This window comes from Ammospiza nelsoni, chromosome 1 (assembly GCF_027579445.1).
Source record: "Ammospiza nelsoni isolate bAmmNel1 chromosome 1, bAmmNel1.pri, whole genome shotgun sequence".
Classification (NCBI taxonomy): domain Eukaryota; kingdom Metazoa; phylum Chordata; class Aves; order Passeriformes; family Passerellidae; genus Ammospiza; species Ammospiza nelsoni.
Genome location: NC_080633.1, coordinates 133,987,334 through 134,013,767, shown reverse-complemented (window position 1 = coordinate 134,013,767; position 26,434 = coordinate 133,987,334). Strand labels below are relative to the sequence as shown.

General features: G+C 39.6%; 1 protein-coding gene across 3 annotated transcripts in view; it reads right to left on the bottom strand.

Annotated features, from left to right (window-relative positions):
• Positions 1-26,434, bottom strand: part of RUNX1T1 (RUNX1 partner transcriptional co-repressor 1) — a 115,169-nt gene that overhangs the window by 84,584 nt on the left and 4,151 nt on the right. The window contains exon 2 of one of the 3 annotated variants that reach the window (XM_059485682.1): positions 10,535-10,707. The exons of the other annotated variants lie outside the window; for them this stretch is intronic. Within the exon in view, the coding sequence (XP_059341665.1) occupies positions 10,535-10,622 (88 nt within the window). The 5' untranslated portion in view covers positions 10,623-10,707. The remainder of the gene's footprint in view (positions 1-10,534; positions 10,708-26,434) is intronic. 3 annotated transcript variants of the gene reach the window in all.

The window sequence follows — 26,434 nt, the reverse complement described above, 5'->3', positions numbered from 1 at the left end:
AAACTCATTGGAATTGAGAAAGCATTCATGTTTTTTCAGTTAAGAAAACTTGTATGTTATATCCATATTTCAATAATACTCTAAAGAGTATTTTAAATCATCTATTAAGAAAAGGCAACCTTGATAGTGCATTAGACTTAACAACCTAGACTGCCTATTGCTTTTTGATCAAAAAAACCCCCCAAAAATTAATTTTTGTTGAACACATAGAAATTCCAGTGACATTTTGGGTGCATTTCAGGTTTTAAAACAATGAAAATATACATTTTGACCTAATATGAAAGAATAGTTCTGTAAAAAATTAACTGACTCACAGTGGGAGGGACAACATTCAGGCCTTAAAGAACACATGCTCTTTTGCTCTCTATATATGTTCTGGTAAAAACACTCACATGGACAAACTCACATATAAGTGTACCTGTCTTGGGATCTATTTCTTTCACTAGATTTAAGCTAAACAAGTTTTGCCTCACTTTTTTATTAAATACTATATTTTCCAAAATGTGGGTAAAGTAAATTAGAATTGACTGCTAATTTCCATCATCATTTGACTTCAAAGAAAATTCCCACACCATCTGTGCATAGACACCACTCATGCACTTTAGAAAATTTGATATTGATTTGAAAATATTTCTGAAAGAGAACACCAATGATGCTGTCTCACTAACAGAGAAAAAACACATTCAGTGTGACCTGAAGAAGCCTGGAAGAGAATATCTGCTCCTGCTGAACTATAGCCATGTTTTAAGACATAAAAAGAAGGGGAAAGGGGGAGGGCATGCAGGAGGGGGGCAGTGAAGGGAAAAAGTGTTTCAAGCTATCAGCTGCTTTTTGACTTGAAGCTCAGGGTGTTTGTTCATTTAACATGGGTAGGGAAACTCCTCCTGCTGTAGTATATTAACCCAAGTTTTGACCTTTAATCGATGTCTTTTCAATGTATAGGATCTTCGTAATAAAGATGATGTAGAGCATATTTGTGTGAAAGTGTATCTACCACTAGCCATAAATTTGAGCCTTGCATTTTTCTCTGTAACATGTCAATATTTGTGACACTAACTAAACATACTTTATTCATTTGACAAGAATTGTTACATTATATTGAAAACTTTTGTTTCAATGTCACCACCTCCCAGTTTTGACTGATGGCGAGTTAGTTTTGTTAAAATGCACGGGGTGATAGCGTATGCTCCAGTGAACTTTCCCTCCTCTCAGCACCAGAGACAAAAACCTGCAGCTCTGCTCTGTGCTGGCAGCCATCTGGCCAGCTTTCTCTCAATGCCTGCCCCACACCACACTGCAGGCAAAATTTCAGGGCTCTAGAGCTCTGTGGAGCTATTCATGACATACCAATTTCACATTTTCTGCTTGTATGCTTGCAACAATAAATGCTAATGAGGACTATGAATGACATTTTTAAAGACAATAAAAAGGTCTCCAAATCCCTTGCATATGGAGACACTATTTTCTAAACTTCACCTTCTGTTAGGGAGCCATTACACTCTAAAGGAAAAAAATAACCTAAGGAGAACAATGAGATGATCAAAGCATAACCAAGTCCTTAAGAATTCCAAAGAAAACAATGTTTGCAAAGCTAGCTTAATGACAGACAGATTTTATGCTGATGTACAGCACTAACACTTAAGCATAGTAACTCTCTTTTTCAATAACACTGCTACTTCTGATCGAGGGGCTCAGAACCGGGGTGGGGGGGACGGAGGGGAGGGGGAACTCATAGCAAATCCTCCCTTTCACTGATCACATATAACTCTACAAGCCACAGACTTGGATTCAGCAATTACTAATCTCTAGATGAGTCCAAGAATACTCTAAATAAGCCCCAAAATAAACTGTAATTACTAATGGATTTGGAATGCTACGCTTTCATAGAGATCTCTATGCTGACAATGTGTGGCCAAGACAAATATCAAATTATACTTTCCACAAATCTGCCTATTGCAATGCCATTGCTAAGAGAAAGAAAAAAGGAAAAGAGAAAAAGGAAAGGAAAGGAAAGGAAAGGAAAGGAAAGGAAAGGAAAGGAAAGGAAAGGAAAGGAAAGGAAAGGAAAGGAAAGGAAAGGAAAGGAAAGGAAAGGAAAGGAAAGGAAAGGAAAGGAAAGGAAAGGAAAGGAAAGGAAAGGAAAGGGGAAAAGAATGAAAGAAGGAAAGAAGGAAAGAAGGAAAGAAGGAAAGAAGGAAAAAATGAAAGAAAGAAGTTGCTTTTACTCTGAGAAATGTCTTTAACATAAAAGACAATTTCCCATTAAGATTAAAAACACTTCCAGGAAAATCCACCAGGTGGAGCAAATACACAGCATTACAAAACATTTATTTATGCTCATACTGCCATTTTCAACAGGGCAAAAATGGTTTATATGCAAATATCCTTACCTATTGACCTTCCTTCTTCACCCTTTTGTCACATATTGATCAACTTGTATTTATTTGCTACATTTATAATGGTACAAAAACTTTCTTCAAAGGGGCCTTCACACAAATCTATTGCTCCTGATGAGCTCAATATGAATTTGCAAACCACAACAGTCATCAGAAATATAGGGGAAATTAAAGTATTGTATTATTCATATATATATATATATATATAATTTTTTCCAACAATATAAGGGCATGGTTGTGCTAGTAAAACACACTGACAAGTATTCAGAAATAAAGCTTAGTCTTACATCAGTTAGCAAAATCTTTGCACTGGCCTCCACTGTAATGGGCTGGAAGCCTGGCCGTTCTGCATGCCTGGTTATGTTTTTATACACACAGTAGTGCCCATAACACCACAGCACTGCCATTGGACAGCATGTTGCTCTTTACTACTAATGCTTTATTTTAGTATGACATCTGTCAACTACTGAGTAACTTCAGGAGGGCAAGTGAATGAGGACTGTAAATACATATTTCAGCTTATCTAGGACAGCTAAGTATTATTTCTCCATTTAAATTATTTGCTTTCCAGAGCCAGGTGAGAAAGTCACCTTATCATCAAGTATTTTCTGTTTCCCTGATGAATGAGGAGATCTAATGGAACAGAGGCAGCAAGGGCAGATTTTTACATGAAGAGAACTAAGTCCAAACAGAACAGTGGTTCTTTTATGGATGAGTTTTCTCACAGTTATAAGAGGACAACCCACTGGCAGACCCTGTAATTGTTAAAATGCCAGGCAGTATTACCAAATGAACTGCTCTAATGCAGCTCAGCATCTGGAAACAGCAGAATCAGTACACAAACTCATTCAACCCTTGATGATAGAAAGGCATTTGTAAGTGACAAAAGGAAGGCGCTGATTTTAGTCAAGCCCTTTTCTTTCCATTGTTTCCTTAGTTATACCTTCCACCACATTTTTCTCTCACTTTTCCAATCACTGTCCTCTGTCTTCTCTCTGGCACCAGATCTACTCCTAAATTCATGACTCTGGGGCCACCTTCTCACTCTGCTACACATCCCTCTTCTCCAGCTCACTACATGACCTGACTCTACTCCAGCTGCCTTGGACAGTTATCCTCTCCCACCTCCACCAACCTTGACAGCTAAAAGAAGTTCCAGAATTCCAAAGTGTGAGTACTACTGTAAAATATTACCCTCAATTAATACATAAATTGAATAGCAACAATCAGCACTCTTAACACTGAGGGGAAAACACCATGCCAGTTAGGTTTCCATTTCAAAACTAAGCCAGAACCGTATTCACCTAAAGTGCAATTGAAGGAGCACATCAAGCTCCCTGGAAGCACCATGTGATGTTCTAATCTCTGTGCTTCTAGTCTGACCCAGATGAATCCCATCATAGCTAAGAAAAATTAAAATACAAAATCTTTGTTTCTTTAGGAACCGGGAGAAGCCTTGAGGAACACAAGATTCTAAATATAATTTCACTTTATCTAATGGTGTTGTACTCCACATGGTGCTTCGTTGTAGCCATTCAGAAGAGAAGCAGAAAAATGCAGAAGTGATTATGAAGTGGAATTTCATACCAAGAGCAAATTACACCACTTTACACTAGGAGAATATCTGCAAAGAGAAGCAGTAAATGTTTGGGCACAATGCAAGGTGGCAGTTTTAATAAAGCCCAAACAATCTTGGGAACTATTATCCGCAAGAATTTTCCTTAAGCAAGATTATCACAGCAGAGGCTTTTGGAGATGGCCAAGATAAATATTTTTTTTAAGAGAATGCTGATTTAAAACCATTATCCCAAAGAATTTTTGAGTGGCAGCCCTGGTGTAAAGGCTACCATTTATTATTTGTTATTTTCAAAGCGGCTCTTGACACGCAATGGGTAGGAGGAAAGACGATGTGGTGGTTGTTGTCACCACACGTCCGTGGAGAACTTTTCATTTAATGGACTGCTAGTTGAGGCAGGCAATGGTTGGACAGAGGTCATGGACAGTTCATTGGATTATGAACTCTGCCAAAAAAAAAAAAATAAAAGCAACTAAAACACTGGGAAAGAGGGACACAACTTATATGACATGTAAAGGTTCAACAAACAGACAATGCTTTCATAGACATATAATTTCCCTCATATGTACAAACCCTGTACATATGTCATGTTCCCTTCAAGAATGTGAGACTGACCACAATGCATAAACCATCCTTTTTTTCATCCTATAAACACAAGCAATGGTTATTTAGATTATGGCTTCTTTACAATATGACAGGACAGACATTTAAAACCACATGTCTAAGTCATCCACTTTTACTTAAAGGCACCTTTACACCAGAGTGTAGTACACTAGGGAGTTTGTACTGAAGAAAGGGGCCTGATCCTAAAGGTGAAGGATTATTGTACATATTTAGGAGTTCATTAGATCACAATTATCAATCTGATAACACTTTTACAGCTCTTTTGTTGCACCAACCCCTGAAAATGCTTTTCAGATGGGGGATTAGTGGCACAATAGATGACAATGACTCTTAGCTCTGCAGCTGACTCCTGTCTGTGACAGCATATGCACACTGAAGGCTACCTCCGTCACTCAAGGGTCACCAAAATCCTTACCTGCAAGAAGAAAAGTATGCCCTTACATTTGTATTACAAATTTCCAATTAAATATTAGCAGGGAAAATCTAACTGCTCAAAAGATTTCAATCTCACCTACAAAGTGCCCAAAATCTCTAGCACATTAATATGTATGCTGTGCCTGTGGGCAAAACTCTACAAACTGGACCATAAGCCTTCAGCATGAAAGGAAATGAAACCTTAGTTAATTTTCAGCTCTCCTTCTCTCCTCCTGCAACCACAAGTATCTTTCTTCGACCAGCTTCTGCCCACAACAATAAACAGCAATAGTCACATGCTACACTCATTTCTGCTGGAAGCCCTTATTAATTATGTTGCCTCCCTCTACTACTTTTACCCAGTGATTTTAAGTTCTACCAGTACAACTATTAACACCACTATGCTATAAACTCAGGGTACTGAGATTCTAGTCATAAGAGTAATATTCTTCAGTTATCATTCAAACAAGAAGTCATACTTTAATTCTTCCCACACACACATTAAAAAAACCTAACCAAAACAAAACCAAAATAAAGAACAGACAAACCCCGAAACAACCAAACACCTATTGAAGCCCTTTGCCCATGTAAACATACAGTATCTTTCAGTTATAGGGAGGAGCTTTACATCCTAATGGAATATATCCATCTATGGACCCAATCCTGAACGCTGCCTGTGACCTCAACAAACAGCAGCTATAAAGGACCAAGGACTATAAGTGACCCTATCCCAACACTTTAAAATTGAACACCAGACTTTTAAACATCTAAGAAAATCACTTGGATAATAAGAATGGAAGCATTGATAGCTGCCATTACTGTTTTAATGGGCCAGAAACAAACACTAGCTTGGTTTGAATCCAGGGGACAAAGAAAAACAATGCTGCCAAGCACACTTAAAATGATAAACTTAATATGCCAAGCATGATGATTATATAAATGAGAACTATGAAATAAATACCATTTTCAAAAACATAACTGTTGCATAGAACAAAATGCACCTCAAATAATTTGCTCCTTAGAAGATTTGATTTCTGAAAATAAGAGGTCAAGAAAGAAAGAATCAAATAGAAGAAAAAAGATACAAATTCAGAAGAAAAAGGGTTAATGTTTTGTTTCAGTCAGTGTTATACCAATGCCAGAATTACAAGGAAAGACTAAAAAGAGCCAATTTTTTTCTTTATTATTATTCTTTAAAAGAAAAAAAAATCCTGCCTATCTGTCACAGGGTTGTCCGGGCTGGAAGAACCGGCAGGAACCTCAAATTCCTGACCAAACCCTCTTCCACACAATGCCTCCTGAATGGAAGGAACCGAGGCCCGACAGAGATAGCCCCCTGTCAGGAACCAGCCCTGACGTTTGCGGACAGACGGGGCTGGCCTCGCAGGATGTCAGAGCAGCAAACTGCTGATCGAGATACTGGGTTTTCACACACTCCCAGCCTGGATGTTTTGCTCTTCAGGTAATTAAACAAGGAAACGGGGCTGATGTGTACGAGTCTGACCCCTGCGCCGCGGCTCCGCGGTTCTGCACATCAGCTTCCGCACCAGCCGCGCCAAGCACGGGCAGAGCTGCTCCTGCTGCTCCTGCCGCTCCCGGCACCGGCTCTGGAACAAATCCTCCTGCAAATATCTGCTGCTGTTCCCTCCCTCCCCCACCCCCAGTTTACGAAGGGCTACATTATTTGCTGTGTTCCACACACCTTGATTTCTCATAAAAAAAAAGGAGGAAAAAAATGAAATAAATGGGTACTTGGGTAAAGCTGTTCTTCAGCCAGCCATTCAAAATATTAAATTACTTGGGGGAGGGGATGAACAGACAGAAGGATGAGACAAGAGATTCCCAAATTAATGTTTAGTTTAAGGTCATTACTCAAAAAGATCCTGAAACATATTGCCAATTTTTCCAGCCAACAGCCAGACATTCATTTATTTAGAAATAAAATTATTCTGGTTTAAGCATCATTGAAGAGTCTTTGTCTTACAACTGCATATAAATCATAGACCTAGGCATTAGAAAAGCAGACCAGTGTTTTCTCTTTTTCCCCAAATTTCAGAAATGGGAAAGGGCAGGTGTTACCACCTATACTTGGCAGAAAACCCTACACAAGGCTGCTCTGTGACTGACCTAGTTTCTACGCTCTTTAAAGGCTATTTAAACAAAAATTATTTTTAAAAAGGTAACACATTCCTACTTCTTTCTGAAAAATCCACAGAATAGAATATTGGCTGAAAAGAGAAGAGCCCAGAAGAAAGAGGAGTACAAAAGCATGCCTGCTTGTCTGTGTTCAACACAAAGAACATTAAATGAAAACAACTGGCATGCTGCCAAGTTCCTATACAGGCAAAGAGATTCAAATAAATTGATTTCACGCATCACACTGACCTGGGATCAGTGAGCAGTGGTACAATACACTTGCTGCTCCATGTGGGGCAAAGCCCATTAATGTTATCAGAGACACATTACATTGAGGGGGAGCAGGGAGGGGGGGCACAGAGAGAGAACCCAAACTCTGAATTCAGGGGAGAAAAAATCACTTTGAAAAAGGAACTTGAACTGGAGCACTTGGTTTCAGTTTACTAATAAATATATCATATTGCAAGAGCTTGTCCTCTGCTCACCTCAAAGGTTTCAAAGACCGTATTTTCAAATTAAAATAAATACTAATGTCAAATACACACATTCCCCTTACATTCTACTTTTAACACAGTTGTTCTCAAACTCACTTATTCTCTGTAAATTTCCTCCCTTTCCCATCCGCTAGCGTTTTATATAGATTATGGGTTATTTTCTTTGCACTTCAAAAGCTGGATTCTTGCCCAGGATACTCTCACTGGCTCAGAAAGCAACTGGAGAAATCGGCCCTGCTCTCAACTGGCCCAAATCAACCTGACCTAGAGAGAAAAATGCTTTTATTTGCAAGGTAGCAGCGAGCAGGGCACCAGTGTCCTTTGCAGGTCACCCATACATGGTCCCACATACCAGGGAGCTGTCTCCGAAGCAGTACTTTGAATTTCACTTTCTTACTAATGTGAAGTAACCCATGTTTGCTGTGGAGTCTCTCCTTGTCATCCTGGCTTTGTTTTTCATTAAGCTCTCTCACACTCCGATCAAGAGCAATGCCAGCAAGCCACAGGTGTGCACCACATGAACAGATGAAATTCTGATTGGAAGTACAATTCACTGTCTATAATACAGTTGCATACTCTTTTGCATCAGTGGTATGTTTGAAGGGGACTTTTTTATTTTCACTGTACTCCTTAAGATACATTGGTAAGCAAACAATTGTTTTGAAGATAAAAAAAGGAAGCTAAGAGAAGATGACTTTGCAATAGCAAAACAAAGATGAGGATGCTTGAAAGGTCACATCAGCAGAAGTAGTCATTGCTACAAGAGGCCATTGCTTCAAGGAGGCAATAAACTCAAAACACCTTTTTTTTGCCTCTTACACCAATTTAGGCTCTAAATAGCAAGGCAAATCTTCTTGGGCACAGCAAAGTCCATACTAAGTTAAGCTCAGTGTTGGCTTCATCTCTAATTATTTAAAACTGAAATTTAAAACAAAAAAAAATTCATTGAAAATGTGGAGCTTCTTAACCATTTAAGACTAAAATTCTTGAGCATGTCACAAATACATCCAGATGTAGACATCTTACCCAGTCACCTCAATTCAAGCAAATGACAAAATGGGAATGGCCTAAGATTTAAGAACTGTTAACCCCCACTGATCACTCTCTAAGAGCTACAAAGCAGTTTTGAATTCTTCATTAGCAAGGTGAAAACTATACAGTATTGTTAACTCTGTAAGAGGTGTCACAGAGAGATGTGTTTATTTAGTATAAGGCTACAACTGATAGAACTGCACAGGGAAGGGAATCATGCAGTATACAGCAGCTTCAGCACGGCAGAGATGTGCCTGCACCCAGACAATACAGAGAGCACAACCTGCACAACAGTGAACAGGAAGGATAAGGTGCTGTTCCCTTCTTTTTATGAATACTTCAGCAACCATCACATCAGTTGGACTTTATAGAGATGAAGTGAATTTTAGTCATATTAACTCCCTTTCTTTAAATTAATGGTATTAGAAAATAAGCCTTTCTCCCAAGTTGTAGGAAATTTCCATTATCTTGCACATGCTCTGATAGCAATAAACCACAATAAACTTCCCATTAGTATGCCAGCACTGCATGCTTCAGGCATGACATCTTTACTTTTACATTTATTTATTTTTAAAATCCTTTATGAAGACCCATATGGCAAAAGAAACCAACCAACAGCCACCTGTACAGGGTACATTTGCACTTTGAAAAATAAAACTGTAGATAGTGAAAAGGAAAAATTAGTCAGAAGCTATACATTGCTAAATAAGCAAAATCAAAACATATGAAGAAACCCTGCTAAGATTATTCATTCTCTGTCAGTGCTGCCTGAGTACATGAAGGTCCCACAAAAGCATTTATTTGTTTTAAAATGAGATAGGAACTCAAGTTAGAATGCAACTTCATTTTTATTAGGATTTAATCTTTTAAAAGTACGTTCACACTGGTGCACAAAACCTCAGGCCTAGCCCTTTGCTACAAGGTGTTGTGCAGAGGCTCCCACTGGCTCTTTCAGCTGTTCTCCATCTCTGCACACCCCACAGGCAGAGCAGCATGGGCCATGGTATCTCAGGTGGGAAAACAAGTAATATGATCAAGGCTGAGCTACCTTTAAAACTATCCAGGGCAAAGCCAAGAGTACTCAGACACCATTCATCTTATTTTGGTACCAGACTCTATCAAAGTTATGTCAGGCGATATGGTCCAACACTGAGAAAGAAAATTATCCAAGTGTTGGAAAGCACTTAAAATCAGTTTAGCAGTTGCTTGCCATCCAGACACACACCATTTTAGAAGAAAAAATGTAGTTACAGTGAAGACAGGAACGACTGTCATAGCTTATCTAGAAATTTTGTCCAGCAATAGCAGATTTACTTTTATAGTACAGTAAAAATCTTTGCGCACAAGAAGCAGAAATATCCATTCTCATTATCATCTCAATCAAATTTATCAGAGATTCCCAGTTTGATGCAATGAGTTTACCAGAGGATTCCACTAAATTACAAACAACCATTTTGCCAATGTGATTACAACTACCTCTTAACTTGGTTGCAAATACTATTCTAATTCACAGCTCAGAAAACTGAAAGTCACTATTTCCACAACCCAGCCAAGTACTATTGACATGACACATAAAAAGCAACTGTGTCATTAAAAACACAAAAATAACACCAAAGTTTAAAATTTCATGCAGATTTTCTAAAAGTCAGGACTGATGTATTTTATGAACATTGCAGTACACTTTTCTTACTTGTATTAAACAAGGACCGCACCTTCACTGATTTAGGCAGACTCTTTGGAGCTAAAGGGAAAGATTTCTTTTTTAATTACAGTTTACAAGGCAAGGTACAGTCATTATATACACACAAATAACTTCTAAAAGGTATTCACATTATAAAATCAAATATTTTTCTGTTCCTTACCTTGACAAAATTCAAAGTTCCCTTTTTTCCGGCAGTCACCTATCACTAAACTCAGTGCTCTCCAAGTGTTTCTTTTGACAGATATCATTCTCCACCAATCGCTCTGCTAATTTCCTCTTTCCTTTTCTGACTGGGACAGATATTATGTTCACCAGCCCAGAGATCAATCTTTTCTATTGACAACAACAAATGAAAAAAAAAACAAAAAAAGCATATATCACAGCCAGTTTGAAGCACCACACCCCTTCATTTACATGATAATAGTAGTCTTAAATAAAAAGGGAAGACAGAAACATTATTCTACAACAAGTAACCACATTTTCTTTGCTAATATAAGGTAGTACTTTAAAACTGTATTAATTCTTCAACAAAGGTAGTTTCATAATTTGCTCAGTTAAAACAGCTGGCATATAGAAGGCAACAAATTAAGGGCAGCCTATATTCTACCCATTAGTTAATTCTGTAAAATGCTTGGGTTTAAATACATTCACATAATATAAAATATTGCATACTTTACCTGGTTCAACAGAAGCTCTACAGAACCATTTATTAAATCAAAATGTTTACTAAAAATAGAGATCTTCCAATTTACACATCACCAATACTAAATTGGATTTGTAAGTTGTAACAGCAAACACATTTAAAGAAAGGCAGATCAAAAAGCTATTGATATATTTACAAATCATCTTCCCACTTTTGAAAAGGCCATTTCCCTCCCACTCCAACACCTAAAATACCTGTTTATTTGGGTTACACAAATACTCTGACATTTGTATAAGTCTGTATCACAATGTATCACAGTCAGTTTTTCCAAGGTATTAATATGCTGCTTTTCAGGGGTTCATAATTATGTCAAGACAGAAAGTTTTTTCAGAGCCAAGCACACACAGTTACGTACATGCTTCAATCTGCAATGACTGTTCAAGTATTTCGGGACATCAAGTTCAGCATGCACAAGGATCCAGCCACAGCTCATGCATCTAAGCCAGAATCCAGCCCCAACTCTCTCCTGCACTAGATCTTTCTGCAAAAAAACTTCATTCCCAAGGGCATTTGCAAAAGAGCACATTTGTGTTTGTGCTAGAAACTGCAATCTTTCCCACAAACAAGCACCCTTCTCAAATCAAAACAAACCTTCCCAAGTTAAAGTTAAGGTTACAGAACAAAGGAATTCACCAAAGTCCTTTCTTTCTTTCCAGCAGTTGTGGTCGGACATTTCCCCACAGTCCTGGAGAAGCCAAAATTCCACTGATTTCAGTGAAAACAAGTGGTAAGGGCTGCAGGACTCTACCCAGAATCTGGCAACTGTGGAGCTCTCAAAGTGACACAACTGCCTCTGGCATTTGGAAAATAACCTCCAAAATGTGGTTAGGACTCCACAACTTGGGTACAATAACTACTTTAATAAAATTATTTTTATTTTGTATGCAATTCTCTAGTTGTCACAATGTTCTTACATAGGCAATAAATTTACCTTTCAGTTGTGCCTCTAGCATGAATTGTATACTTTTCAATTGCCCAGACTTTTGTGTAACACTTTAAATTTCCATAAATGCATACAGCATTCTCTGAATTGTTGTTATTGCTTGATCTGATTTTTATGATCATAAACCCATAAATCCTACCAAAACTGAAAAATTCTCCACTGACCAAGTGGCCCTATTAATTTCACTGAGATAATTTAAACATTAAGTTTTCTACTAAGTGACAACAGCACAATCTGGCTGAAATACTGTCTTATAGTGGAATACATAATATTTTGGATTCAGAGTAACACATTTGTAAAGATATAGTCATGTTTTGCTAACCTATTTTAATTTGGTCACTAGAAACAATTATGGTCAAATATGTTAAACTATGTAATATATAAAAATTCAATATTTCTGCTGAATAGCATACTCATTTTCCATAGCTGGTAAAAGATTTTAAACATCTTACTGTAAAAAAGTTATTATTAAAAAAAAATCTGTCATCCACTTTACAATGAAGACATCACTTCGATTTGCTACTCTTCTTTTGTTTCAGGCCCATGTTCATTTTTTCTATTTACCACATTTTCCAAAGTGATGGATGCATTTTGCTATACCCATTCTACACTAATCTCCTTCTTTAAATGTATTTTTACTTCCTGAATTGTAAACTGATGCTGTTGTTCGAATGTACATGCAAAACTGTCTAATGTCTGAACTTCAGTGAAAGCAGAATGCCTCAAACAATTTGTAGTCTTACATGAGTGTTATAAAAAAGGATCAACATGTTGTATTACCATGGAAATTTTGAAAAACATACTTTCCCAAACAAATATTACTTTTTCTCAATGGTATGAAGTAATGAAAACCACATGTGTAAATCTGCGATCCGTGCAGTAGTTCAAGCTGCAACTAATAGAAAATACAGAGAGTGAACTCTGCCATATAAAGGATTCTTGTTACAGAAATATAATGTGAAAACCAGATGCAGACAGAAAACCTTAATCACAGATGGGAATGTAATCACTGGCATACAGAACACTTTTTTGATCAATCTCAACCATATGAGAAATGTATTTATTTTCTAAGGAATGCAATAACTCTAGAGAGTCTTCTATTTGAATTCAGTTAACCTCATATTCACAGTGCTTTTATCTTATATGTGTAGAGAGGGGGGATATAACCCGAGCCAAGACTTTTAGAAGAGCCACTGGCCCTGGCAAATCATGCTTGTATCAGCTTATCTTTCAAGGAATTAATAGGATGTAAAGACTACAAATATCAGGATCAGCCTCAAATGAAATGAACCATCATTGTACTCCCTAGATACTGCCAGAAATCCCTTCATCACCTAAGCACTTCCCCAAATTTTCCCTTTAATATGTGGATCGTCCAAAATATAATGCTAAGAGCAAACACAGTGTCGCACTCAAGTTCTGTGAATCAGAACTGGAGTCCTACAGCAAAGGACTCTCTCTCTCTTTAAAAGCTGAAGAATCATCAGTTCAAAAAACAAGTTTACCTGGGGCTTCCTCCTAACTGCTGGAAGTCCCTCCACCCACACAGCCCCCGGGGGTTAGCAGGAAACAGAGGAGCACAGCGCAGGGCAGCTATCCAGCCACATCTAGTGTCTAAACTGTCTTTTACCAACTCTACCAATGCAAGACCAAAGTAACTCCTGTCAGTTTTCACTGCTGGTGACATTACTATTACAGTAGTAGCAAATGCATCATGTAAAATAGGGACTGACACCTCAAAGTGCAATACATATTTAAAAAAAAAAAAAAAAAAAAAAAGAACCACAAGCAAAACCAAAAACCCCAACTTCTACTCAGAAATAAAACTTAAGAGAGAAAAGGTATTCAGAGATGAGGCCCCCATTGGGTACCAGCAATGGCAGTTTTATTTCCTGGCAGCCCCCAATCCCTGCTGCACCCACCTCCTGATGCACCCGAGAATACACAGCACTGCCTGACTGTCACAGTTCACAGCTGAGCTTATTAAGGTAACCTAAGGTTGGTATAAATTTATTTTAATAGCATAATTAAGTAACACAAACCACAATGATTTGGTAGCTGTTACACCGAGGCAGAGAAGGGATGACAGAAACCCTTTGACAGGCACAGGGTAAGCAGATTCTCCCTCTCTTACAGTCTCCAAGGCCATTTGCCATCATCTCATTTTTGATGCCTGCAGTAAGAGGACACAGTCACTTCAGTACCCTACCACAGGGCTTACAGAAATAGCACATCACAGGTGTCCATCATACTAACTCTGCTGAAGTTCCTGTAAAGATGCTTTCTTAATTGAATGCCTGTAATGCTAGGTGAATTTTGAAGTCTGCTACTAGTTTTTTCCTCCCATGTTAACAACTACCAAATCATTTGATAAAAAACTTTGATTCTACCACTGCAACAAAACAGTTTTTAAAGCATCTTGTCTCTTCTGAGACTTAACTTTAAATTTCTGTGACTGCAGCACTAATAGATATCGCAGAAGTCAACATTTAACACTTAAGTAATATGGGATGGATATGCTTGTCTTATTTCTAAACAAGCATGCCTAGATTAATAATAAACTTTGGCCAGATACATATTTTCATTTGCATGTTTTTCATATAGCATCATCATAATGTGTGTGTGTAGAGTGCTAAAAATGGAATGAAATCTTCCAGCTGAAAACAGTTCCACGTGACAAAACAGAGAGGGATCCTGAAAACTCCTGCTTCATGTCATGTGCGAGTGTGTGTGCCTGTGTCTTTTTTTTTTTACTCTCATCTAATTTCATCTGCGAGAGACTGTCCCTAGAGGACAAGACAAGAGAGAACCAATTATATCCAGCAGTTGGTTTCTCCAAAATGAAGGCATCTGTTCCATGCCAACGACTTCCACACGGAAGAAAAACAGAACTTTGAAGGCATCTGCGTTCATGGTTGACAGTTGCAGATCTTAGGGTCTACTGTAATTGCCCAGCTGCAAACATGATTTGGTCGCTGCTGTTGTCAGCTGATCTCCTTGCACTGAAAAGAAGGGAGCTTAAATAGCAAATAGCTGGATAAAAATCAGATATTCTTCCACAATACTGACACCTTTTCTCTTCTGAAGGAGGTATTTTTCCTGGTACAATAGGTTTGATGGAAGTAAATTGCAAAATGGTTCTTAAACCAACATTTTACAAAATATTCTACTTTAAAATGCTATTCTTTAAATAATGTACCAGTCCAAGCACAATGTGTTCATTATCTGCCAGCATTTCAGGCTGGTATTTTCTAAGAGCGATTCAGAAACTGGTGTGATTCACCGACCACATAATCCTGCAGCCCACCTTATTTAGTCAAGTAGTCTCGGTAATATCAAGAGTACACCTGAGCAGAAGCTCAGTTTTCACCCCAAATGCATATGGCAAATAAATAACTAGTATATTTATTACTTAACTCACATTGCTTCCAACATGAGTGAATAATTTCCAAAAGACACTTTAAAGAAACATTACTGGTAATTCAAAATCTGGCTTACAGCACTGGATGTGCACTCACATTTGCAGTGAGATACTCAGCAATGCTGTGCACCCTCACTGCTAAAAAAATCAAGCAAGCTGTTAACAAGAAGCTCATATAAAGTAGCAAGACCTGAACTGATTTTCCAAAGCACAGGACTGAGTGCCATTTAGAGATCCATGGCTACTGATGGTGCAGTTGCAACAAAGACAATTAAAACTGGCCTAAGCAGAAAATACACTGACATTCTCTATCCTCGACTCACTCGATAAAAGTGAATCAGTTTCCAGAAATATTTCATGCACCTCTTGAGTTTTTGTAGTTTGCTTACCTAGGACTTTTTATTAATATCTTGAAAGAAGGAAAACAGTGTATGATACGGAAATACATTTTTTAATAGAATTCTTTGTTATTCTGCTGGATTCCAGCTGCAATCCCAAACATACTCGGCAGCAACAGCATTCTGCCCTCCTAGCCAGGTAGCCACTCAGCTTAAAAAGGACAGTAAGGATTCCCAGACAGTCTCCCTTGCTTGGCACATACCTCAAATTATTATGAATGCCTGAAGCAGTGAACCTGGGGGGACACAGTAGGCCTGACACTTCCTGACCACTTCTAAATTCCCTCCAGGAAGGACAAGAGTTGGGACTGAGGACAATTAACACAGCCACCTGTTTCCTGTGACCTCCTAAGGGGCAGACATGGCTACTGATGACTTGCTCTGGCAATGTCACTGAGGTCCTGCCCATCCGTCTCTTCCCAGGGAAGCCATGGAATAATAAAAACAATAGTGGCCAATAATAGCTCTGTAAGAGATAGTGAAATTTGGGCCTGGACTTAAAAACAAATGAACAGACAAACAAACAAACAAAAAAGGAAATTAACATCCAGGTGAAGAGGTGGGACCAATCAATCCCAGAATGTAGAAGGAAAATTACACATTGATCCCCCCCTTCTAAGTACTGTAGCTGGTATTTACTGTAGCTGTGGCCTTCTCTGGATGTTTGGGGCAGGCAGCTGGCCTAAACACAATTTAAAACAGATCTTGGGATACACAAGTTGAGAATCCTGGCCGAATGGACTCAATAAGGATCTGCAAGCATTATTATGGAAGGAATAGGCTTTTTTCTGTCCTTTATATGGCAGTCTTGTCAGGTAAGTCAGTGATTTACAATTCAAAAAGAATGCCCTTGGCTTTACACTGAGACCTGATCTAGTCCATTTTATTAGGGAGAGATCTAGATCTAAGTCTGAGAACCAATCTAAAAAAAGTATTGTCAAGATCACAGATGTGAGATGGGAGCACAGAAATCCTGAAGGTCCAGTTCCTCAAACTGGCATTTTAACTAAAGAAACACTGTCTTCAGTGAGAACTAGGTATGGGAGTACCACATAAGATCTGACCTCCAGGATTTCATTCAACGTTTACAAGCTCTGCTGATCCATGGAGTTGTATTAATTTATCATGGTGCACATGAAATGTGTACAACATTCAGAAACTACCTTGGGCTATTCAGTTCAGTAGGTTGGTTTCCTTGTCCACCTGTAGCATGCTTTAATACAGGTTGCAGCCTGCTTTTCCAGCATTAAGTGGTTTGCCATCAAGCTTTAAAATAATAAATAGTAGAGTCAAGAAACAGGTTTTGCTTAATGGTTCCTGGAACCCAGTGACTTCACTCACTAAAACACTTCCTATAACATTACTCTTAAATACTTTTAGCAATGTCACCATTAAAGTAAAATAAAAAATCATCCTGGCAGTGCCATCCATTGACAGCACACCCATAGGTGCCATTATTCCCACATTTGTTGGCAGCTTTTTCTGGCACCATTATGCTTTAATGGCTCTGGCAACAAACCCCACCTGGATTTCACTGGAAGCGCTCCTTTGGAGCACTCTTCCCAAATATCCTTTGCAGCATTTTGTCTCCTCTGTTGCACCCTAATCATTCCATTTTCTGGCAACAGCCTCACCCTCTCGCTGTCAAAGCCTGAGCTGGTCCTGGGGAGTTCTCTTCCTGAACTTATCTAATGCATGTGTGATTCAATGTTAGGATGCATTTTCCAAGAGGATTTCAGGAAAACATCTCAGCTGCTCAGGATGGATGTTCACTCACATACCAGCTTTAAAATTATTTTTACTACATCCCAGTAGCACAATGTGACCAAACCAATGGGACAGTAAAGCACAGGCACAAAACCCTATAATCTGGTGCTTCATCAGAGAGTTTGTTAAACCTTGTGACTACCAGAAAGCACATACAGCCTTAGTCAACATGCCACACAACCTGTCATGGTAACATTCAGAACTAACATTCTGATACTGCCATTACCAAAGTAAAAGAAGAAAACCAGAAAGGTATTTCTAAAAATAAGCGATTGTGGGGCAAAAGTGGTGATTTTGGGGGGCTGAATTGTTGTTCCTTTATTTTTCCCAAGGTATTTAAAATGCCACCTGGGCCACAACCAAAAGGGGGACTTGTGGAGTCATCAGAAATCAAAAAATGTAGACAGCAGATCTTCAAACAAAAGAAAAAAGCTGGCAATGCCTACTACTTATGCAAACTGCATATTAACATCCAACATGGCAGACACACATAACCCTCCTAGAGCTCCAAAAGTAACTACAGCCTGGTACAATTTGTAATGGTCATACAACCACCGCCTCAGATGCTTGTCTGAATTCCTGGGCTTTACTCTCTGTAGCAACTTGGCTATCCATAAATGATACCTATTTTATTACACACCAGTGCTTGCCACCATGTGCATATTAATTCCACTCCACTAGGTGGAGTCTTCTGTCTTTCCAGACTGCAACCTAATTTCCAAAAGAACCTATTATCTATCCTCCACGAACCTTGCACATTAACGTTACTATAACAGCCAGAGTATACCTGTCTTGATAAACATAAAAATTAATCAAATGCCTTCCAAAATGTTTAAAGAAATCATGAGCTATCCCATGAGGATCTCAAATCAACATGTTACAATATGGGATCAGGCAGGAATATTGTTGCTGCACAGTTTTGTACAACACAACTGTACTTTTCCAAGAAATAATATTGAGTATAAAAACATATATTCCTTAAATAAGTCAACACATGCCCAAAAACTATAAATAAACAAACCCAAGTTTCAGAACTTCTATTAAATTCTTTTTGTGTATTCTGAAATATTTAGAGTATCGAGGATGCCCTCCTTTTCCTGGCATCCCAAAATGTGTTACAGAAAATGAGAGGGAACATTAAAGTATTCACATTCCCATTCACAACCAGTGGAGTTAAATATGGCAACTATTCAACAGGAACAGCAAAAGTGTATGCAGTATTTCTGGCAAAGATTAAGAAAACAGAACACTCCCATGAATGTGTTCAGAACATTTAGATAAGAAAATCTGGACATGCAGCTATAATCTTTCTTTTGAGGTGGGGCTCCACCCCAACCCCTGTGCAAGGCACCAGAAAATCCCAGGACCAAAGCAAAAAGCTCCTTGGTTCCAGAACTGCTCAGGTAGGCAGTCTCTGCTGTCACACGCCGTGCCAGGCGTTTGCTCGGCAGTGTCTGCGAGCAGGGAGCCTCTCGCAGGCACGGAGCAGGAACGCCGGGCTCCCCGCGGCTCTCACATCCCCGGGTCAGCCGAGGTACGGCCTCCTCAGCGCCCCTCCTGCTGCTGGCAGATATCACCAGCTATTTAAGGCTACAGACATTTTGCCCCAATCGGCCATGTTTTCTGTAATATTTACTTCTCGTACATATGTCTATAACTATGTATACATCCCACAGAAGGTGAGGTTTAACAGGGTTAGCTTTGTTGGGGAAAAGAAGGTTTGGAGGAAAGGAAACAACTTTCATGTTGAGAAGATTTGAATCTAGTGACTGTCACGGGATGTAAACACTCTTCTGGGGAGGGAGGCTTTTTGTTATGTTTCAGGAGAGCACAGAGTTTTTGATAAAATCTGTATAAATAATTATCCCTCTGTCATTCAACATAAATTTATGCACATGTGTGCACGCAGTTATGCTGGGGAATACAAACTATAAAGTAGACATGCCACAGACTTCTAGACAACCTACCACAAGCACGGATCTCACACAGAATCCATTCTATATTTAAATTTCAGTTTATTGAATTTTAATTATTTCTGATCTGCAGATCACTTTGAGGAAAATCTCCCAAGGCCAAAAGTGTACAAATCCAATTGCAAAACAGAAGCATCAGCAAGGCCTTTTCCCATGCAGATACCTACCAAAAAATTAGTTCCTGACTACTAGATTAGATTAGAATTCAACAGCTAAAGCCCATTCTAATATTAAAACCAGGTAATTCGCTATGTTGAAATAAAGCAATAAAAGCTCTCATTCCATTCTGCACGTTTACTCATGTTATGTACACAGGGTTCCATAGATGTAACAGTGAATTATCCCTTCCTCATTTAGATCCTTATTTATAAAATTAACAAACACATGTATTTTCCATTAGGTTATTGTTGGGGTTTTTTGTTGGTGTTTTTTGTTTTTTGTTTTTTAACTAAAAAGCAACAGTGTTATGTTCTTCACAGATGCTTATGACAGAAAATGTATGCTCTACTAATACTATGCTTTCCAAGTCATAGAACTCACTTGGATTAGCAGCTCTACAACCATGATTATTTTTGTCTATATGCATTCAAATAGACTCCATCATTTCAATTACCATTGAAAAAGTTACACCACAATCCCCATTAACTAAAATATCCTTGATGAGCCCAAACTTAAGATCTGCTGGTATATCAGGAATGAAACAAGCCAAAGAATATTGTGTCATATACTGAACATCCTTTACATTGCTCAAGGCCCTCAGTAGTAAGTAAAGCTGTATTGCTGCAAAGGGGCATGTCATTTTAAGATACAAAATGACATGCAAAACATGTCATTTTAAGCTACAATCATAGTTTATTAATAAAATTATTTTAAAAGTACGAGTTAAATCCTTTCACCAACATAGTGACATTCAGCTACCCAGTGTCATTTTTCCAGTTAAAATAGATATGGTCCTAATTGCATAATGCCATTTTATCTGCTCAAGATAAAAGTGCCGATAAACAAAAATGCACATTAGGCAGGAGATTTTTCAGAATAGATTTTTTTTTTCAAATAACCCACTTGCATTAACAAAAGATTGCAATGGCTTCCAAATTATAGGGTGTTATTTTTAGTGGAAGTAGTTCAATATTCATATTGGAGCAGATGTAGCAGTTTAACAAAACAGCTCTTCAAATCCTGCACAAATTGAAAACAGGAAAACTGATTGCATTTTCTCTTATCACTTTCCTTTTCTGAATTGACACTTTTGGCCTTCTGAAAATTTACACATGGCTTTCATCTCAACAGCACCTGCTGATCAAACAGAAACCTAACATTTTCAGGAAAATGGTATAAAGGACTAGTTTTCTTTTTACCATCTTAAAGGGCATCGGCAGTCCACTTGATGGCAACAATTGCTGAGTAGATGGCACACAAAATACATTTTATATTTTCAGTCTACTTACTTTTAAAAATTAGTTAAATCGTAACAGCTCTTCTGTATTTGCTCTTTGTCTGCTTTAAATTAATTTCAGTCTCTATCTCTGCATTACCCTGATGGGTTTCATTCTACAGTCAGCTAGATTTTAAAGATGATGTGAAAGCCTCTGAAATAATAAACACATTGCATGCTCTGCAGACAGGGGTCTTCTTTATAAAGGCATTTACATGCAATCATATAAACTGATATATACAATTATGCATTCATGTGCACATATTGCACAGACATTTCTTTTTATGGTGCTTATAGCAAGGAAAAAAAGTGTGTGTGTGTATATATATAGATATACATATATGCATGTATGTTTCATTCCGCTAGTCTCACTGCATTGAATTCTCTGAGCACTGACTGTCGTTTGAACATGTTGAGGGGAGAGAAATTCAAAGGGCATTTATTTATTTCAAAGTTGTTCTTTGTTTCCTTTGCAGTCTTCAGACTAGGAGAATGTCTAGCAGATGCTCTAGAACTTGAGCATCAAGACTGGGTTGAGATGCTGCCATTGGTGAACATGGCGAGCATGCAAACAGCACAACCAGAAATCCTTGGGCTCCTGCAAAAGTTAAAGGTATCAAGTAATGTATATAAAAAAAGACACATAAGTACCTTGTTATCCCATCTGCTTCTGTGCCTGTAAACTCTGAAGCGCAGCAGCAGGTAACATGGACCATCTTCCTTTGTACATAATTCTAGGTGTAATTAAAGATACTCCTGAAACCTGCTATGTGTCAGCTTCTTAACGGATAGAGCCCTCACCCCCCTGAAGTACTCTGCTGCCATCCATTACCATTCTGCTTCAGTGATAAGGTAACCTGAAGGCAGAGATGACATACAGTAATATATGTGCCACTCCAGACAGTTGGTTCATGAATTTCAGTGTTTCATCATGCTCACTGAGGCAATCGCAAACCTGAAATGTCAATATGTTCAGTCAATGGAAGTAAAATAATGGGGCTCTATTGTCTTACCCTATCGATCTGCTGCTGTCAACAAGAATACATGCCCCCCTGGCTTTAAACAAATTTTAATTAGGCTTTTAGTTACCAGATCATATCTATATATCTATCTGTGCAAACACTTGACAAAGTGAAACGGCAGTATAAATATTTCAAACTTTTAAATATAAAGGTAATTGTTTAATGTTGCTTTAAGGTATGACCATTCGTAAGCCGTTCGCTAAAGCATCGTGCATGCACACACCGAGCGTGCAATTCATTTTAATCTGGAAGAGAACTTAAAAAGCATCACCAGAAGTCCATCTGAAACAACAAAAAAGAAAGAGCAAAGAAGCCACTTTTCCTGAAGCCCGGTGTCATCCTCTGTGGGGATTCTGGAAGTTAGGAGCCTTCACTGAAACCACCCCAGGAGTGAGCGGTAGGAGCCCGGGCGTGACAGGCCGGGGCTGTCACATCCCCTCGGCCCCGCTGCCACCCCAGGCCGGGGCTCCTTCAGACACCCAGACAAGAAACTCTCTGCTCCTCTGGGCTGTGTTTAAAGTCGTGTCCCCTAGTCACCACCCTCCTTCTGCGGCCACCTCCTCCCTCCCTGCGGCCAGCCCAGGAGGCGAGCCCCTCTCCGCTCCCCTCGGAGCTGCCCGGGGGCGGGGGGAGGCAGCACAACAAAAGGCAGATCCTGTTTCCCCGCCGGCTAATCTCTGCCCGTAAATCCCCCGCCCGCTCCGGGGGGAGATAATAAGTGGTTATATCTTCACTTCTCCCCGCGCCTATCGACTTGTGCAGCGCCGAGGGAGCCGGAGCGGGCCGGGCCGGGCCGGGCGCTATGAAGCGGCGAGGGGTGTCCCCCCCGCCCGCCTCTCCGCCTCTCCCGCCCGCGGGTGGAGATTTTACCTTCCGGCGGCGGGAGGGACGAGGAGGCGCCGGCGCGGCCCGAGCTTTGTGCGCCTCACGCGCCTCGCGGCTTATCTGCGGCGCAGGGACGGAGCATCGCGGCTCCGCGGCCCCGCCGGCGCAGGGGGGGCGGCACGGCGGCGTGCATCGGGGCGATTACGGTATCAGCGCGGCCCAGATGGCGGCCGGAGGATGTGCGAGGCAGCGGGGCCGGGAGCGGGGCTGGAGCCGGCCCGGGGTCCCCGGGGAGGCCGCGCCCGGCACGAGGAGAGGCGCCACCTCCGCGCCGCCCACCGCGGGAGAAGGCGGCGGTGCCCAGGTCTGCGTGTGCCTGCCCTCTGGCCGGCGTCCGGCCCTGGAAGTTGCCCAGCACCTCTCCGGGATAAGGACCCTGCCAGGAGTGGCGCAGCGCTGGCTCCCCAAGGCTCCTCTGCCGGAGGTCGCCGCTACCCCCACCAAGGCGATCGTCCCTGTGACTGCCTCCAGCCCGGCTCTCCTTTCACAGGCCACAGCTACTGCTGCAGCCCGGCTCCCCCCTCACAGACCATGCCTACATCCCGCACGGAGCAGGGCGGCCGCTGGCCCAGCACAGTCACAGAGTGTACCTGCTCCCAGTTTGGCCAAGCCCCTACCTAATCCAGCCTGCTCATTGTCACGGTTGGCATAAGGGCCTGAACACAGCACTGCTGCTACAAAGTGGTGGCATCATTCACCAGGGGATGAGCGATAAGGAAAAGTAGTTCCCTGTACTTTAAACTCAGGTACTGTGAAAACTGAGGGACTGTTTTGTCCGGATTCATCAAAGAGCACAGGGTTAGCGAGAGGCATGGAAAGGGGAGAGAGACAGCAAAGCAGCCTGGCCTGCCTACCATAAGCACAGCCAGCCAGCAGAATAGCCGTGCCAGCACCAGGCACTCTATGTGCTCGGGTTTTAAAATTTCTAAAATGTTTCTCCCTGGGAATCAACACTTATTTGTTAGGAAACGCATCTCCATTGCATGTCGGCCAAGGAGTAACTGCGAAGGAGGGAGGAGGACAATGACAGCACACTGAAGTGAGACTGGCATTGTTCAGTGCAAAACTCCTTCCAAAATCACTCGTCCAAGATAGCAGTTTATTCCACAAGAAAAGGAATAAAGGGAATTTGACACATAATACAAAGTGAAAACCAGAACCTAGATGGGGGAAGGGCATGTATGTGAAAATCATGTCACTGCAATGAATGTCAGATAAAAAAGGGGTCTGTCACAAATCCTCCACTAATCCAATAATATGAAAACCTCTTGGTATCACTGAGACATAGCATAAGAGTTTTTTTTATTATTTTTCATAAACCACTCTATATGCTTAGCCTTGGAAAGACCTATCGCAAAACCAGGACCTTGATTTTTCAGTGAAGGCAAACTGATTTTCACATGTCAAATTTACTATGCATTCCTCAGCCAGTATTTTTACCCTGAAGAAGAGCCACTTCTCCCTCAACTTCCTCCAGTTGTCAGTTGCGTGACAACCATATTTAGAGGTAATGAGATGGGTCATATTACAAAAGTTAGTCAACTTGTTTGAAACCTTAGCTTCTAAACTCAATGGCATGTTCTACGCATTTCTAAAGAAAAGTGACTTATTAATTAATTCAACCTGCAAGGTAATACAGATTTCTTTCTGCATATGTTATTTCAAACTATTACACGCAAATGAGAGACTGCTCTTTTTAGGTATTTCTGTTACAGAGCTTTTCCTTGAAATACATACATATCATGCCATGATTTAGGAACTAATTTAGGATCTGCCAGATTCTCATGTGCAGAGAACTATGTGCATCTTATGTCTATGTTGACCATACTTTTATTGCTCAAATCACAAAATGCTAAAAAAAAAAACGAATCCAGGGTCCTTCCCAATGTAAGCAGTTTGCTATGAAAACACATTTAAAAATAAAACAATGTGCATTAATAAAATAAATACAATCAGAATACAAATGTGTAACAGAAGTGGCATTCCATAAGCACAGCTGTCTCAAAGTCCAAGCTGCAGGCTAGAAATCTTAATTTCAACTGACTCTCTTGTAATAATGGGTTACCTTCCTCTAAAGCGGAAAGTCCATCTGCCCCAGGCAGATAAGTTTTGAAGCATTAAAATAGATAAAAATCTAACATTTTCTTTCTTGCATTGAATATGTGAATTCTGGTGTGCTATAATGTGAGAATTCCAACATATGACTATTATGGCATAATATCTCATAGCTCAGCTTGTCATTACCTCACTTGTAATTCTTATGTTAATTATGTTCATAATTACTATAAACAGATGTGGTAGAAATTCATGTGACCTTTTACTTCAGAATGCATTTCTCACTCTTTCCACTTTTTTTTAATAATGTAGGTTATACCAGAGGAAACTATTTCTGACACACTCCGCATATATGTGTGTACATATTTAACATGAAACCATTTCTGCCTCATATTTCAGGCAAAGGACCACCTACATGCCAGTACATTGACATGAAAGTGATGATAACTGAAAAGTCTACCCTGAAACATACCCCTAAATAACTATGCCTACAGTGAACCTTTTTGATTAAGCCTAGCTAGAGACATCACTGAAGCCTAGGACTTAAATGGAGCAGTGCATTTTTATTCAGGACCTTTGTTAATGCAGCAGTATCCTGCTTTACAACTACAAGTACATAACAGCCATACAGCAATTTATTTTACTCACAGACAAACCATCACCGTCTGTACACAAAACACATTTACAATAAAATCACCATGGATTTCATTAAGAGAAAGGCTACTCGAATTTCATTTCTTTGGACCTAATCTATAATTAGTGTGGACAGACAGGTGCAAACCCTTCTCCTCTACAGATGGCTACTGGAAATGGTGCAAAATAGCTCCTTCTGTTTAAACAACACACAGATAACCTGCTCTGCTCTTATCACTTACAATTACCTCCATTATACTGAACTAATGTTTACTTTAATAAAATGTCCACTGTTGTCTAAACTTTATTTGGAAACTTTCATATCAATGGCAGAAAAAAATGAAGATGGAAGTCAGTGTCTTGCAGATGAAAATTTGGAGGGGAGAAAATAAAAAAAAGCTTTTAAAGAACAGGATAGAACAGACTTTGATTTTATGTCTGCTGTTCATTTTTCTTTTTCCACAAAACCACACAGTCTGCTACTTCCTGATGTATGTGTTCCTCTGCTACCATATATTAAACTAATAAAGTTTATAGTACAAATAGGATAACTGCATTTTAGAAGCAGGTCTTTAAAAAGGAACATCTATATGGGAAATCAAGACCCATGGCCCTAAAAGTTCAGTTTTTAAACCAACTGTTTTAGATCTCTGATGTGAAACATCATGAAGACAATGTAATCTGGAAGCCAATATTTTAAAGATTTACATTCTCATTACTTATACTAAATTCAGTGTCAACTTTTTAAATGTTATAGGTTGTTTTAAAGGCTGTATGAAAAAGTGCAGGCTGCTACTAACTACATGGATCAAGGTTTTTTTATGT